Source organism: Oncorhynchus kisutch, linkage group LG15 (genome assembly GCF_002021735.2).
Source record: "Oncorhynchus kisutch isolate 150728-3 linkage group LG15, Okis_V2, whole genome shotgun sequence".
Classification (NCBI taxonomy): Eukaryota; Metazoa; Chordata; class Actinopteri; order Salmoniformes; family Salmonidae; genus Oncorhynchus; species Oncorhynchus kisutch.
This window is the reverse complement of record NC_034188.2, coordinates 8,164,558-8,179,803: the sequence shown is the minus strand read 5'-3', so window position 1 is coordinate 8,179,803 and position 15,246 is coordinate 8,164,558. Positions and strand designations below refer to the sequence as shown.

The 15,246-nt window shown below is 45.7% G+C and overlaps 1 protein-coding gene and 2 non-coding genes across 3 annotated transcripts in view; 2 read left to right on the top strand and 1 right to left on the bottom strand.

The window, feature by feature from the left end:
- LOC109883589 (probable E3 ubiquitin-protein ligase MID2) overlaps positions 1–8,967 on the bottom strand; it is a 122,759-nt gene extending 113,792 nt beyond the window's left edge. The window contains exon 1 of the mRNA XM_031791335.1: positions 8,938–8,967. Coding sequence (XP_031647195.1) covers positions 8,938–8,967 — 30 coding nt within the window. The remainder of the gene's footprint in view (positions 1–8,937) is intronic.
- trnal-uag (transfer RNA leucine (anticodon UAG)) lies at positions 111–192 on the top strand. The gene has a single exon. It is a non-coding gene; the product is annotated as a tRNA-Leu (tRNA).
- Positions 4,214–4,295, top strand: trnal-uag (transfer RNA leucine (anticodon UAG)). The gene has a single exon. It is a non-coding gene; the product is annotated as a tRNA-Leu (tRNA).
- Positions 8,968–15,246: the final 6,279 nt, after the last annotated feature.

Here is a 15,246-nt window from a genome sequence, read left to right as displayed (position 1 = left end):
TGAGATACATAAAGATTTTAAAGAAGAAAATGAAAAAGAAGACTATAATACAAGGGAGTGCAGACGCTCTAGGTAACTGACGAGAAAGTGTGAAAATCTTTACAGATCTGGGTAGTGTGGCCAAGTGGTCTAAGGCGCTGGATTTAGGCTCCAGTCTCTAAGGAGGTGTGGGTTCAAATCCCACCACTGCCATCTTTATTGAGTTTCTTTGAGCAAGCTATCACATGTTCTGCTTTATTTCAGGGATTTTACTTTCATGTCGCCCATGCAAGGGAGAAAAGAAGCAATGTTGTGTGTCCCGGATGGGGTTCCAACTCAATAGTGTGACTGTAGTCCATTGCCCTAACCAACCAGCCACCAAGTCCTGTGCTCCTCACGGTGGCAGTTGCACCTCCTACCGGTGGTTGTTCATGTCAAATCCTTGATTGGAAAAAAGGAAAGTTGTGATGGTCTGTGCGACGACCAAGCAGTCCATTTTAACAATGGGTACTGTGGCCGAGCTGTCCAGAGAACTGGATTTAAGGACCCAGTCTTTCGGGAGGTGTCGGTTTAAAGTTCACCGCTGCAACTTTTTCTCAACAGAAAACTGTAAATGTAATTTCAAACAAGGCCACCAAGGACAACCGGACAAATAAAGGGAATCCAGCCTTGACCCAAATTCCCACGGCTGTTATTGCAATTATCTGCCGTGTTTTTCTAATTCAATCTGCTTCAGACATAAAAGCAGAAACTAATTCTAAGTTTATACGATGGAAGAAAGAGCAACATCAGATAAATTAAGATTTTTAAAAAGAGAATCAAAAAAGATGAAGGACGCAAGAGCAACATGAGATACATAAAGATTTTAAAGATGAAAATGAAAAAGAAGACTAAAATACAAGGGAGTGCAGACGCTCTAGGTAACTGACGAGAAAGTGTGAATACTTTGGCCAGAGCTGGGTAGTGTGTCCGCGCGGTCTAAGGCGCTGGATTAAGGCTCCAGTCTCTAAGGAGGCGTGGTTCAAATCCCACCACTGCCATCTTTATTGAGTTTGTTTGCTCAAGCTATCACATGTTTCTGCTTTATTTCAGGGTTTTTATTTTCATGTCGCCCATGCAAGGGGAAAAGAAGCAATGTTGTGTGTCCCGGGTGGGGTCCAACTCAATAGTGTAGTCCATCGCCTTAACCAACCAGCCACCAAGTCCTGTGCCCCCGCGGTGGGCAGTTGCACCTCCTACCGGTGGTTGGTCACGTCAAATCCTGATTGGAAAAAAGGAAGTTGTGATGGGTCTGTGTGATGACCAAGCAGTCCATTTAACAATGGGTACTGTGGCCGAGGCTGTCCAGAGAACTGGATTTAAGGACCCAGTCTTTCGGGAGGTGTCGGTTTAAAGTTCACCGCTGCAACTTTTTTCTCAACAGAAAACTGTAATGTAATTTCAACAAGGCCACCAAGGACACCGGACAAATAAAGGGGAATCCAGCCTTGACCCAAATTCCCACGGCTGTTATTGCAATTATCTGCTGTGTTTTTCTAATTCAATCTGCTTCAGACATAAAAGCAGAAACTAATTCTAAGTTTATACGATGGAAGAAAGAGCAACATCAGATAAATTAAGATTTTTAAAAAGAGAATCAAAAAAAAGATGAAGGACGCAAGACCAACATGAGATACATAAAGATTTTAAAGAAGAAAATGAAAAAGAGACTATAATTACAAGGGAAGTGCAGACGCTCTAGGTAACTGACGAGAAAGTGTGAAAATCTTTACAGATCTGGGAGTGTGGCCAAGTGGTCTAAGGCGCTGGATTAGGCTCCAGTCTCTAAGGAGGTGTGGGTTCAAATCCCACCACTGCCATCTTTATTAGTTTCTTTGAGCAAGCTATCACATGTTCTGCTTTATTCAGGGATTTTACTTTCATGTCGCCCATGCAAGGGAGAAAAGAAGCAATGTTGTGTGTCCCGGATGGGGTTCCAACTCAATAGTGTGACTGTAGTCCATTGCCCTAACAACCAGCCACCAAGTCCTGTGCTCTCACGGTGGCAGTTGACACCTCCTACCGGTGGTTGTTTCATGTCAAATCCTTGATTGGAAAAAAGGAAAGTTGTGATGGTCTGTGCGATGACCAAGCAGTCCATTTTAACAATGGGTACTGTGGCCGAGCTGTCCAGAGAACTGGATTAAGGACCCAGTCTTTCGGGAGGGGTGTCGGTTTCAAAGTCCACCTCTGCAACTTTTTCTCAACAGAAAACTGTAATGTAATTTCAACAAGGCCACCAAGGACACCGGACAAATAAGGGAATCCATGCCTTGACCCAAATTCCCACGGCTGTTATTGCAATTATCTGCCGTGTTTTTCTAATTCAATCTGCTCAGACATAAAAGCAGAAACTAATTCTAAGTTTATACGATGGAAGAAAGAGCAACATCAGATAAATTAAGATTTTTAAAAAGAGAATCAAAAAAGATGAAGGACGCAAGAGCAACATGAGATACATAAAGATTTTAAAGATGAAAATGAAAAAGAAGACTAAAATACAAGGGAGTGCAGACGCTCTAGGTAACTGACGAGAAAGTGTGAATACTTTGCCAGAGCTGGGTAGTGTGTCCGAGCGTCTAAGGCGCTGGATTAAGGCTCCAGTCTCTACGGAGGCGTGGGTTCAAATCCCACCACTGCCATCTTTATTGAGTTTGTTTGCTCAAGCTATCACATGTTCTGCTTTATTTCAGGTTTTTTATTTTCATGTCGCCCATGCAAGGGAGAAAAGAAGCAATGTTGTGTGTCACGGATGGGGTTCCAACTCAATAGTGTAGTCCATTGCCCCTAACCAACCAGCCACCAAGTCCTGTGCTCTCACGGTGGCAGTTGCACCTCCTACCGTGGTTGTTCATGTCAAATCCTTGATTGGAAAAAAGGAAAGTTGTGATGGTCTGTGCGACGACCAAGCAGTCCATTTTAACAGTGGGTACTGTGGTCGAGCTATCCAGAGAACTGGATTAAAGGACCCCAGTCTTTGGAGGGTGTCGTTCAAAGTCCACCTCTGCAACTTTTTCGCAACAGAAAACTGTAATGTAATTTCAAAAAGGCCACCAAGGACACCGGACAAATAAAGGGAATCCTGCCTTTACCCTAATTCCCACGTCTGTTATTGCAATTATCTGCTGTGTTTTTCTAATTCAATCTGCTTCAGACATAAAAGCAGAAACTAATTCTAAGTTTATACGATGGAAGAAAGAGCAACATCAGATAAATTAAGATTTTTAAAAAGAGAATCAAAAAAGATGAAGGACGCAGACCAACATGAGATACATAAAGATTTTAAAGAAGAAAATGAAAAAGAAGACTATAATACAGGGAGTGCAGACGCTCTAGGTAACTGACGAGAAAGTGTGTGAAATCTTTCCAGATATGGCGTTAGTGTGGGAGCTGGTCTAAGGCGCTGGATTTAGGCTCCGTCTCTAAGGAGGTGTGGGTTCAAATCCACCCACTGCCATTTTATTGAGTTCTTTGAGCAAGCTATCACATGTTCTGCTTTATTTCAGGGCTTTTACTTCATGCGCCCCATGCAAGGGAGAAAAAGAAGCACTGTTGTGGTCCCGGATGGGGTTCCAACTCAATAGTGTGAATGTAGGTCCATTGCCCTAACCAACCAGCAACCAAGTCCTGTGCTCTCACGGTGGCAGTTGCACCCTCTACTGTGGGTTGTTCATGTCAAATCCTTGATTGGAAAAAAGGAAATTGTGATGGTCTGTGCGACTCGACCAAGCAGTCCATTTTAACAGTGGGTACTGTGGTCGAGCTATCCAGAGAACTGGATTAAAGGACCCAGTCTTTGGAGGTGTCGGTTCAAAGTCCACCTCTGCAACTTTTTCGCAACAGAAAACTGTAATGTAATTTCAAAAAGGCCACCAAGGACACCGGACAAATAAAGGGAATCCTGCCTTTACCCTAATTCCCACGTCTGTTATTGCAATTATCTGCCGTGTTTTTCTAATTCAATCTGCTTCAGACATAAAGCAGAAACTAATTCTAAGTTTATACGATGGAAGAAAGAGCAACATCAGATAAATTAAGATTTTTAAAAAGAGAATCAAAAAAAGATGAAGGACGCAAGAGCAACATGAGATACATAAAGATTTTAAAGAAGAAATGAAAAAAAGAAGACTAAAATACAAGGAGTGCAGACGCTCTAGGTAACTGACGAGAAAGTGTGAAAATCTTTCCAGAGCTGGGTAGTGTGGCCGAGCGGTCTAAGGCGCTGGATTTAGGCTCCAGTCTCTAAGGAGGCGTGGGTTCAAATCCCACCACTGCATCTTTATGAGTTTCTTTGAGCAAGCTATCACATGTTCTGCTTTATTTCAGGGTTTTTATTTTCATGTCGCCCATGCAAGGGAGAAAAGAAGCAATGTTGTGTGTTCACGGATGGGGTTCCAACTCAATAGTGTAGTCCATTGCCCTAACCAACCAGCCACCAAGTCCTGTGCTCTCACCGGTGGCAGTTGCACTCCTAACGGTGGTTGTTCATGTCAAATCCTTGATTGGAAAAAAGGAAAGTTGTGATGGTCTGTGCGACGACCAAGCAGTCCATTTTAACAGTGGGTACTGTGGTCGAGCTATCCAGAGAACTGGATTAAAGGACCCAGTCTTTTGGAGGTGTCGGTTCAAAGTCCACCTCTGCGCAACTTTTCGCAACAGAAAACGTAATGTAATTTCAAAAAGGCCACCAAGGACACCGGACAAATAAAGGGAATCCTGCCTTTACCTAATTCCCACGTCTGTTATTGCAATTATCTGCTTGTGTTTTCTAATTCAATCTGCTTCAGACATAAAAGCAGAAACTAATTCTAAGTATACGATGGAAGAAAGAGCAACATCAGATAAATTAAGATTTTTAAAAAGAGAATCAAAAAAAGATGAAGGACGCAAGACCAACATGAGATACATAAAGATTTTAAAGAAGAAAATGAAAAAGAAAAGACTATAATACAAGGGAGTGCACGACGCTCTAGGAACTGACGAGAAAGTGTGAAAAATCTTTCCAGATCTGGGTAGTGTGGCCGAGCGGTCTAAGGCGCTGGATTAGGCTCCAGTCTCTAAGGAGGCGTGGGTTCAAATCCCACCACTGCCATCTTTTTGAGTTTTTGAGCAAGCTATCACATGTTTCTGCTTTATTCAGGTTTTTACTTTCATGTCGCCCATGCAAGGGAGAAAAGAAGCAGTGTTGTGTGTCCCGGATGGGGTTCAAACTCAATAGTGGAATGTAGTCCATTGCCCGACCAACCAGCCACCAAGTCCTGTGCTCCCACGGTGGCAGTGCACCTCCTACCGGTGGTTGTTCATGTCAAATCCTTGATTGGAAAAAAGGAAAGTTGTGATGGTCTGTGCGACGACCAAGCAGTCCATTTTAACAATGGGTACGGTGGCCGAGCTGTCCAGAGACTGGATTAAAGGACCAGTCTTTTGGAGGAGCCTGAAAGCCGTGATCCTAGAGGAAATGTCCACCAGGCCTTGCCCACACTCGTGCAGTGGCAGGTACAGGGCTGCAGCTTTAATCCAGTGTTGCCCAGACCAGAAGAAATTGACAAGGGTCCTCTGAAGCTCTTGTATCAGACCCTTTGGTGGCTGTAAAATCATTAGTCTGTGCCACAGGGTAGAAGCAGCAAGATTATTAGCTACCAGGACCGTCCCCTATAAGACAGCTGGGCAACACCCATTTCCACCTTGACAGTCTGGCACACACTTTCTCCACTACACCCTCCCAGTTTCTTTTTTTGAAAGACATCGGAGCCTAGAAAAACCCCCAAAGTCTTCATTCCATCTCTGCCCCACTGAAGCCCCCTGGTAACCGTGGAGTAGACCCCATCTGAAGCTGACCTGCCCACAGCGCTTCACTCTTTCCCCAATTGACTTTAGCTGAGGAGGCCCCCTCATACACCTTAAAGCGTTTAAGAGAACCTTAACATCCTCACCCCCTGTAATAAAACTATCACGTCATCTGCATACGCAGACAGTGCTATCGTGGGACCCTTCGTTACACCTGGCACAAAGAAACCAGTAAGCTTCACTCTTAAAAAACAAAGCATTGGTTCAATCGCCAGACTATATAACTGCCCTGAAATTGGGCATCCCTGTCTGATGCCCCTTTCGACAGGGATGGGGCAACTTAAACCACCACCCACCTTCACCATACACGAGGCTCCAGCATACAGTAAATTCACCCAAGACAGAAAAACATCCCCAAACCCAAAGGCTTTCATTATTTTAAGTACTGGTTTTTAGTACTGGTGGTCCACACGATCAAAAGCCTTCTCCTGATCCAACGAAAGTAAACCCACATTTACGTCAGACAGTTTACAAATGTCTAAAACATCTCTTATCAGAAACAAGTTGTCAACAATAGAGCGATCAGGTACACAGTAGGACTGGTCCTTGTGGATCAACAACCCCAGATACTCTTTCAACCTGTTTGAGAGACATTTAGAAACAATTTTATATTCTGCGCACAGCAAAGCAACAGGTCTCCAATTTTTTATGAGAGCCAAATCCCCTTTTTTGGCAACAGTGAAAGCACTGCACGTTGACAGGATACAGGAAGAGAACCCTCATGAAAAGATTCACACATCACTTCATAAAAGTCCTCCCCAATAGACCCCCAAAAGTGCTTATAAAACTCAGATGGTAAACCATCAATGCCAGGGGCTCGGCCTGTTGAGAGCTGCATAACTGCTGTGGACAGCTCCTGCAGTGTAATGTCAGCGTCCAATGCGACTCTCTGCTCAGGTCCCAATTTAGGAAGACCATGTAACAACTGTTCAGTACACATAGAGTCACAATCCTCCGCCTTATAAAGGGACGAGTAGAAATCCACGGCATGTTGACGCATTTCACTGTCATCTGTGATCACCTTCCCATCAGGGAGACGAAGGCAGACCATCTGTTTACGTTGCAATGTCGACTGTCCTAGGTTAAAAAGAAAAGCACTAGGAGCATCCATATCCTTGAGGGAAGCGAAACGAGACCTAATCAAGGCACCCTTCACTCTTTCATGCAGAAACGACCTCAGTTCATGTCTCTTGTCCTGTAAGTTCATGACTAGTCCAGGGTCATTCTGAGTGAGCAGCTTCAATTCAATAGATTTGATGTCCTGTTCAAGGGCCTTGATAGTCTCTTTAAATTCAGTTTGAGACAGAGCAGTATACTGTTGACAAAAAACTCGTATTTGGGCCTTCCCAACCTCCCACCATTGTCTCAAGGACTCAAAATTCCCTTTTATACCCCTCCATTTTTCCCAAAACAACAAAAACCTGTCACAAAACATGACATCATGTAACAATTTAACATTAAAATACCAGTAAGGTGATGACCTTCGTGGACAGGACAAGTGAATATCAACAGTAACCATATGATGGTCAGAGAAACCCACAGGAGTAATGGCACACTTTCCAACCCTACTACAGTATTGCTCAGATACATACAACCTGTCTAACCTTGCTGCACTGACACGACCTTCATTAATTTTTAGCCATGTGTACTGCCTAACTTTGGCATTCCTTACTCTCCACACATCAGAAAGCTCAAACTCAGTTAATAGGCCAGACAGGCAAGTGGCTGACCGCAGGTGAGGTTCTTCAGCGGTGCGATCAACAGTAAAATCCACTGTACAGTTCCAGTCACCCCCTAAAACCATACACCCCTCTTGATCACACTGTCTTAACGTTTCCTTTAGTTGATCAAATACAGCAATACGCTCTGTACCCTCATTAGGAGCATAAACATTCAAAAAAACAAACAAAAACCCCATAACATCCACCTTGACCAATAAAACCCGACCCTTGACAATCTCTGTTGTAGATACCACAGTCACCCCTAAGCCTGAGGAAAACAATATTGCCACCCCAGCACTGAAAGTAGTACCATGACTGAGTACATGCTGCCCCTCCCACCACATACCCCAGTCAACCTCATTTTCCTCATCACTATGTGTCTCCTGTAGAAAAACTACATTAAGCCTTTTCTGTTTTATTACTTCTAATACCCAAGCCCTCTTATTCCTGTCCCTTCCCCCATTCATATTGAGAGAACCTACCCTTAGTACCTCCATGTAGAAAAGAGAAAAGAAAAGCAGAAGAAACCACAGAGAAACCAACGAGAAAAAAGACACCCTATGAAGCATGATCATCATCATTATTTTTTTTCCTTCTCTTAACCTGAACACGTTTCCCACCACCTTTTGCTGCTGCAACAGCAGTAATAAATTTCCTCAAGCGAAACCGCTTCTTCTCACTCAGCTGGTCTAACCCCACCGTCTTCTGTAACATCACAGCTGACCTCACAAACTTATCAACATCAAAATAATCTGCCAATTTGACAGATTTCCCAAAAGTCTGATCCAGAAACTCATTTACCTCCTCTAGATCATAAACGGAGTCCTCACCAGCATCTGTCATATCTAAAGAGATATCCATATCCTTCTCTTGATCCTCCTCAGCTGAGAACATAGACAACTGACTCCCCTCTACCACATCCCTTTCAACACTCTCCACTTGCACCTCATCACTCGTACCAGGCATCTCCTCCACTATCTGGGAGACTAGCCCCACCTGAACATCACTACTCATAGTGGGCATCTTCTCCACTAACTGAGAGCCTAGCTCCACATGAACCCCAGCACTCGTAGTGGGCATCTCCTCCACTACCTGGGAGCTTAGCTCCACATGAAAACCCTCCTGTACCTCATTACTCGTAGTGGCATCTCCTCCACTACCTGGGAACCTAGCTCCACATGAAAACCCTCCTGTACCTCATTACTCGCAGTGGGAAACTCCTCCACTACCTGGGAGCCTAGCTCTACATGAAACCCAGCACTCGTAGTGGGCATCTCCTCCACTCCCTGGGAGCCTAGCTCCACATGAACCCCCTCCTTTACCCCAGTACTCATACTGGGCACCTGCTCACCAGTCTGAGGAACTGGCTCTTCAGATACATCCTTACCTCCTACAACAATACTTTTCTGTAGCATAACATTTCCTTCTAATACAAGTTGCAAACCCGTGCCCTCAACACGGATAACTTGTTCCTCAGCAACAGGTGCTTTTGGCTGCTCTACCGCTGTCAGCTCACCTCTCCCTACATCAGTGGGCCCAGGCGTTACGATGACCACCTGTGCCCCTCCCTCTGCCTTCTCCCTTTTCGGGCAAGCATGTCGCTTATGACCAACATCCCCACACTCAAAACACCGTTGACTACCCGTACTAGCATAAGCCATATACAATCTATTGTCATACTTGATTTTAAACGATAACTCTAAAGTTTGCTCCGGTGAGTCCAAAAACATAAACACCTGTCGCCGAAATTACATTACCCGTTTCAACGCCGGGTGTTTGCAACCCAACGGGACAACCTAAATTGAACTGGCGAACTTCCAAAAGCGCAATAACTCGCGCTCCAATAGCTCATTAGGAATAAACGGTGGTACATTTGAAATCGTTACCCTTGTTGACGGAGAAAAAAGCGGCGTAACTTGAATAAACATTCCTTTAAGAAGTACACCATGCTCAACCATCCGATCAACTAGACACTCTTCTTTAAGAAGTACACCATGCTCAACCATCCGATCAACTAGACACTCTTCTTTAAGAAATACACCATGCTCAACCATCCGATCAACTAGACACTCCTCTTTAAGAAGTACACCATGCTCAACCATCCGATCAACTAGACACTCTTCTTTAAGAAGTACACCATGCTCAACCATCCGATCAACTAGACACTCTTCTTTAAGAAATACCACCACAGCTTTATTCATCCGGGATGCATACGCAATATTCTCATAGCCTACCTTCTCTCCTACGGCGACCAGAAACTCCTCCACCGTGACAGTAGCTTCAGTAACACACCTAAAGCCATGCCGAAGTGACAGGGATGGCATCCCCATTCGGGCTGCCATCCCCGCCAAAATCAGGGTAATTTCGATACGAAAACAAAATACTTAATTCTACCAAAACAAAAATAATAACGTTAATCAACAAAAATGCCACCAAGAAATAGCAAACCGAAAGAAAGTTGTGAATATCTAACTCTCCACAACACACGCACTCCTTCACTCAAACAATTCCCAGTATGCACCAATCACTCCCAGCATGCAGAGAGAGAGAGAGAGAGAGATACAAACTATACAAACTGATGGAAAGTGGTGTTGGGGGTAAAACATACGACATTATAAAATCCATGTACACAAACAACAAGTGTGCGGTCATGGGGTTAGACAGGGATGCAGCTTAAGCCCCACCCTCTTCAACATATATATCAACGAATTGGCGAGGGCACTAGAAAAGTCTGCAGCACCCGGCCTCCCCCTGCTAGAATCCGAAGTCAAATGTCTGCTGTTTGCTGATGATCTGGTGCTTCTGTCACCAACCAAGGAGGGCCTACAGCAGCACCTAGATCTTATGCACAGATTCTGTCAGACCTGGGCCCTGACAGTAAATCTCAGTAAGACCAAAATAATGGTGTTCCAAAAAAGGTCCAGTCACCAGGACCACAAATACAAATTCCATCTAGACACTGTTGCCCTAGAGCACACAAAAAACTATACATACCTTGGCCTAAACATCAGCACCACAGGTAACTTCCACAAAGCTGTGAACGATCTGAGAGACAAGGCAAGAAGGGCATTCTATGCCATCAAAAGAAACATAAATTTCAACATACCAATTAGGATTTGGCTAAAAATACTTGAATCAGTCATAGAGCCCATTGCCCTTTATGGTTGTGAGGTCTGGGGTCCGCTCACCAACCAAGACTTCACAAAATGGGACAAACACCAAATTGAGACTCTGCACGCAGAATTCTGCAAAAATATCCTCCGTGTACAACGTAGAACACCAAATAATGCATGCAGAGCAGAATTAGGCCGATACCCACTAATTATCAAAATCCAGAAAAGAGCTGTTAAATTCTACAACCACCTAAAAGGAAGCGATTCACAAACCTTCCATAACAAAGCCATCACCTACAGAGAGATGAACCTGGAGAAGAGTCCCCTAAGCAAGCTGGTCCTGGGGCTCTGTTCACAAACACAAACACACACTACAGAGCCCCAGGACAGCAGCACAATTAGACCCAACCAAATCACGAGAAAACAAAAAGATAACTACTTAACACATTGGAAAGAATTAACAAAAAAACAGAGCAAACTAGAATGCTATTTGGCCCTACACAGAGAGTACACAGCGGCAGAATACCTGACCACTGTGACTGACCCAAAAGGAGGAAAGCCTAAGGAAAGCCTTGACTATGTACAGACTCAGTGAGCATAGCCTTGCTATTGAGAAAGGCCGCCGTAGGCAGACATGGCTCTCAAGAGAAGACAGGCTATGTGCTCACTGCCCACAAAATGAGGTGGAAACTGAGCTGCACTTCCTAACCTCCTGCCCAATGTATGACCATATTAGAGAGACATATTTCCCTCAGATTACACAGATCCACAAAGAATTCAAAAACAAATCCAATTTTGAAAAACTCCCATATCTACTGGGTGAAATTCCACAGTGTGCCATCACAGCAGCAAGATTTGTGACCTGTTGCCACGAGAAAAGGGCAACCAGTGAAGAACAAACACCATTGTAAATACAACCCATATTTATGCTTATTTATTTTATCTTGTGTCCTTTAGCCATTTGTACACTGTTAGAACACTGTATATATATATAATATGACATTTGTAATGTCTTTACTGTTTTGAAACTTCTGTATGTGTAATGTTTACTGTTAATTTTTGTTGTTTTTCACTTTATATATTCACTTTGTATGTTGTCTACCACACTTGCTTTGGCAATGTTAACACATGTTTCCCATGCCAATAAAGCCCTTGAATTGAATTGAATTGAATTGAATTGAGAGAGAGAGAGAGAGAGAGAAAGAGAGAGAGAGAGAGAGAGAGAAAGAGAGAGAGAAAGAGAGAGAGAAACAGAGAGACAGAGAGAGAGAGAGAGACAGAGAGAGAGAGAGAAAGAGACACAGAGAGAGAGAGAGAAAGAGACAGAGAGAGAGAGAAACAGAGAGACAGAGAGAAAGAGAGAGATAGAGAGACAGAGGGCTGCTCCGACTCCCAAAACACTCAAAGTATTTTCCTCTCCATGTATTTTAACCACTCCTTCCTTTCTCTGCCTTGCCTCCAGAGAGGCCTAAATTTAACAGTCTGTTGGCTGGACAGATTATAATGTTTCTGAATTCATGGATTTCACTGGGTCCTGAACACGAAAGGCACAAATCACCTCAGCCAGGCAGGGTCCTCTCTCCCACCTTCCCTTCCCCTCCTCTAACCCTGGCGACCCCCTCTCTCTCTCCCCTTCCCTTCCCCTCCTCTAACCCTGGCGACCCTCTCTCTCCCCCCTTCCTTTCCCCTCCTCTAACCCTGGCGACCCTCTCTCTCCCACCTTCCCTTCCCCTCCTCTAACCCTGGCGACCCCCTCTCTCCCCCCTTCCCTTCCCCTCCTCTAACCCTGGACACCCCCTCTCTCTCTCCCCTTCCCTTCCCCTCCTCTAACCCTGGCGACCCTCTCTCTCCCACCTTCCCCTCCCCTCCTCTAACCCTGGCGACCCTCTCTCTCCCCCCTTCCCTTCCCCTCCTCTAACCCTGGCGACCCTCTCTCTCTCTTCCCCTTCCCTTCCCCTCCTCTAACCCTGGCGACCCTCTCTCTCCCCCCTTCCCTTCCCCTCCTCTAACCCTGGCGACCCTCTCTCTCCCCCCTTCCCTTCCCCTCCTCTAACCCTGGCGACCCTCTCTCTCTCTCCCCCCTTCCCTTCCCCTCCTCTAACCCTGGCGACCCTCTCTCTCCCCCCTTCCCTTCCCCTCCTCTAACCCTGGCGACCTCCTCTCTCTCTCTCTCCCCTTCCCTTCCCCTCCTCTAACCCTGGCGACCCTCTCTCTCTCTCCCCCCTTCCCTTCCCCTCCTCTAACCCTGGCGACCCTCTCTCCACCCTTCCCTTCCCCTCCTCTAACCCTGGCGACCCCCTCTCTCTCTCCCCCTCCCCCCTCTCTCCTCCTCTCTCTCCTCCTCCCCCCTCTCTCCTCCTCTCTCTCTCCTCCTCCCCCCTCCTCTCTCTATCCCCTTCCCCCCTCTCCTCCTCTCTCTCTCCCCCTCCCCCTCTCTCCTTCTCTCTCTCCTTTTCTCTCTCCCCCCTCTCTCCTCCTCTCTCTCTCTCCCCCCCTCTCTTATCCTCTCCCCCTCCCCCCTCTCTCTCCCTCTCCCCCCCTCTCTCCTCCTCTCTCTCTCCCCCTCCCCCCTCTCTTATCCTCTCCCCCTCCCCCCTCTCTCTCCCTCTCCCCCCCTCTCTTATCCTCTCCCCCTCCTCTCTCTCTCCCCCTCCCCCCTCTCTCCTCCTCTCTCTCTCCCTCCTATCTTTTATTTGCTCTTCCCCCCCCCCCCCCCATGATGCATTTTCATTAAGAGTTTTCATTCTTGTATGAAACCCCCCCCCCCTCTTGCAAGGACCTAGGCCTCCCTCATCAGAGGTGAAACATGTCTTCACACACTAACCCTATTAACCCACTGAGGACCACAATGGAAGCATCCTCTTGTTTCACAGGTGTACCCAATGTTCCTTTGTATATTTGATGGCAACTGACAACTTTGTCCACTATGGAAGCTCCTCAAATGGAAACAGCACATACAACAAACAAAACGGTCACAAGACAGAGGACAGAGGCTTGAAGACGTCCTTCTCCAACCCAAACCCCACAGACAGGTCAGCATAGACTGGTCTCGGATCTGTTTTGTACTGTCACCATCGGAGTTGGCAAGAGAGCACAAACAGACCTGGGACCAGGTTAATGTCACTTCCCTTCTGACATTGAATCAGTTTCAAAAGCTAAGATGATTTAAGCTCCGGATACCTGCTTGTGAAGGCTAACTACCGTTCCAATACAAATTAATCACCGGGAAAAAATAAACAATATCTCAGACCCGTAGCCAATCATGCAGATAATACGCTGCTAGGTAACATGGCAGGGCCAGTGTCTGTCCTTCACATTCACCTTGGTCGGTCGGATGGACGGACGGAGGCACGGCTGAGATTTTAATAGTCTGCTTTATTTGGCCGATATCAGGTAGGTTTGGTTTTATGTTAGTTGGGAGACCTCACAGACAGCAACTAGACCCGCGTCTCAAATGGCACCCTGTTCCCTATATAGTGCACTACTTTTGACCAGAGCTCTATGGGTCACCCTATTCCCTATATAGTGCACTACTTTTGACCAGAGATGGCACCCTGTTCCCTATATAGTGCACTACTTTTGACCAGAGATGGCACCCTGTTCCCTATATAGTGCACTACTTTTGACCAGAGCTCTATGGGTCGTTTTTGCACTATATATGGAATAGGTGTGCCATTTGGAGACACATCCCTAGGTGGGATATGTTAAGAGGTAGACGAGCCTGGCTGGTCCACCATGCTAACAAGAGGCCTGTTCTATCTGCGTCAGACAGTCGGATAGAAGATCAGCATCCCGGAGCCAGAGACGAGGAAAGGGGAGGAAGGATAGGTTGACCTCTGTGACCCCTTGGCTGCTGCTCCAGCTGACTGGTAAGATATCAGATAGAAAGACATACCTACTGTAGACGGACAGATTGATATACTAATTGTAAGATATGGGGACAATAGTTCACCCAAAATGACACATTCGTTTCCTTACCCTGTAAACAGCCTATGGACAAGGTATGACCACGATCCACGCTTGGGTTTTATTTCCCATCCAAATACTAACATTTTGGCATTTTGTGGAACAAATCCCATTCAACTCATGGTCACGATATTAGCATTTTTCACGCATCATGTCCAAATCATCCGAAAGTATCTCAAATCGATTGTAAAAAGCTCAACAAAGTCACTTATAGCCGATTTGAACATGTCCATAAACTGCTTATAGGGGAAGGAAACCATTCTGTCATTAGCTAATTTGGGTGATCTAACCCTTTATGTATTCTAAACTAGAATGATGCTAGATCTCTTCCACTGAGGGTTGTTTCTCTATGTGACGGGTGAGGAGTGGGGCCTCCCACAATGACCAGACACGGACAGTGACATATTCCACTGAGGGTTGTTTCTCTATTTGACTGGTGAGGAGTGGGGCCTCCCACAATGACCAGACACGGACAGTGACATATTCCACTGAGGGTTGTTTCTCTATGTGACGGGTGAGGAGTGGGGCCTCCCACAATGACCAGACACGGACAGTGACATATTCCACTGAGGGTTGTTTCT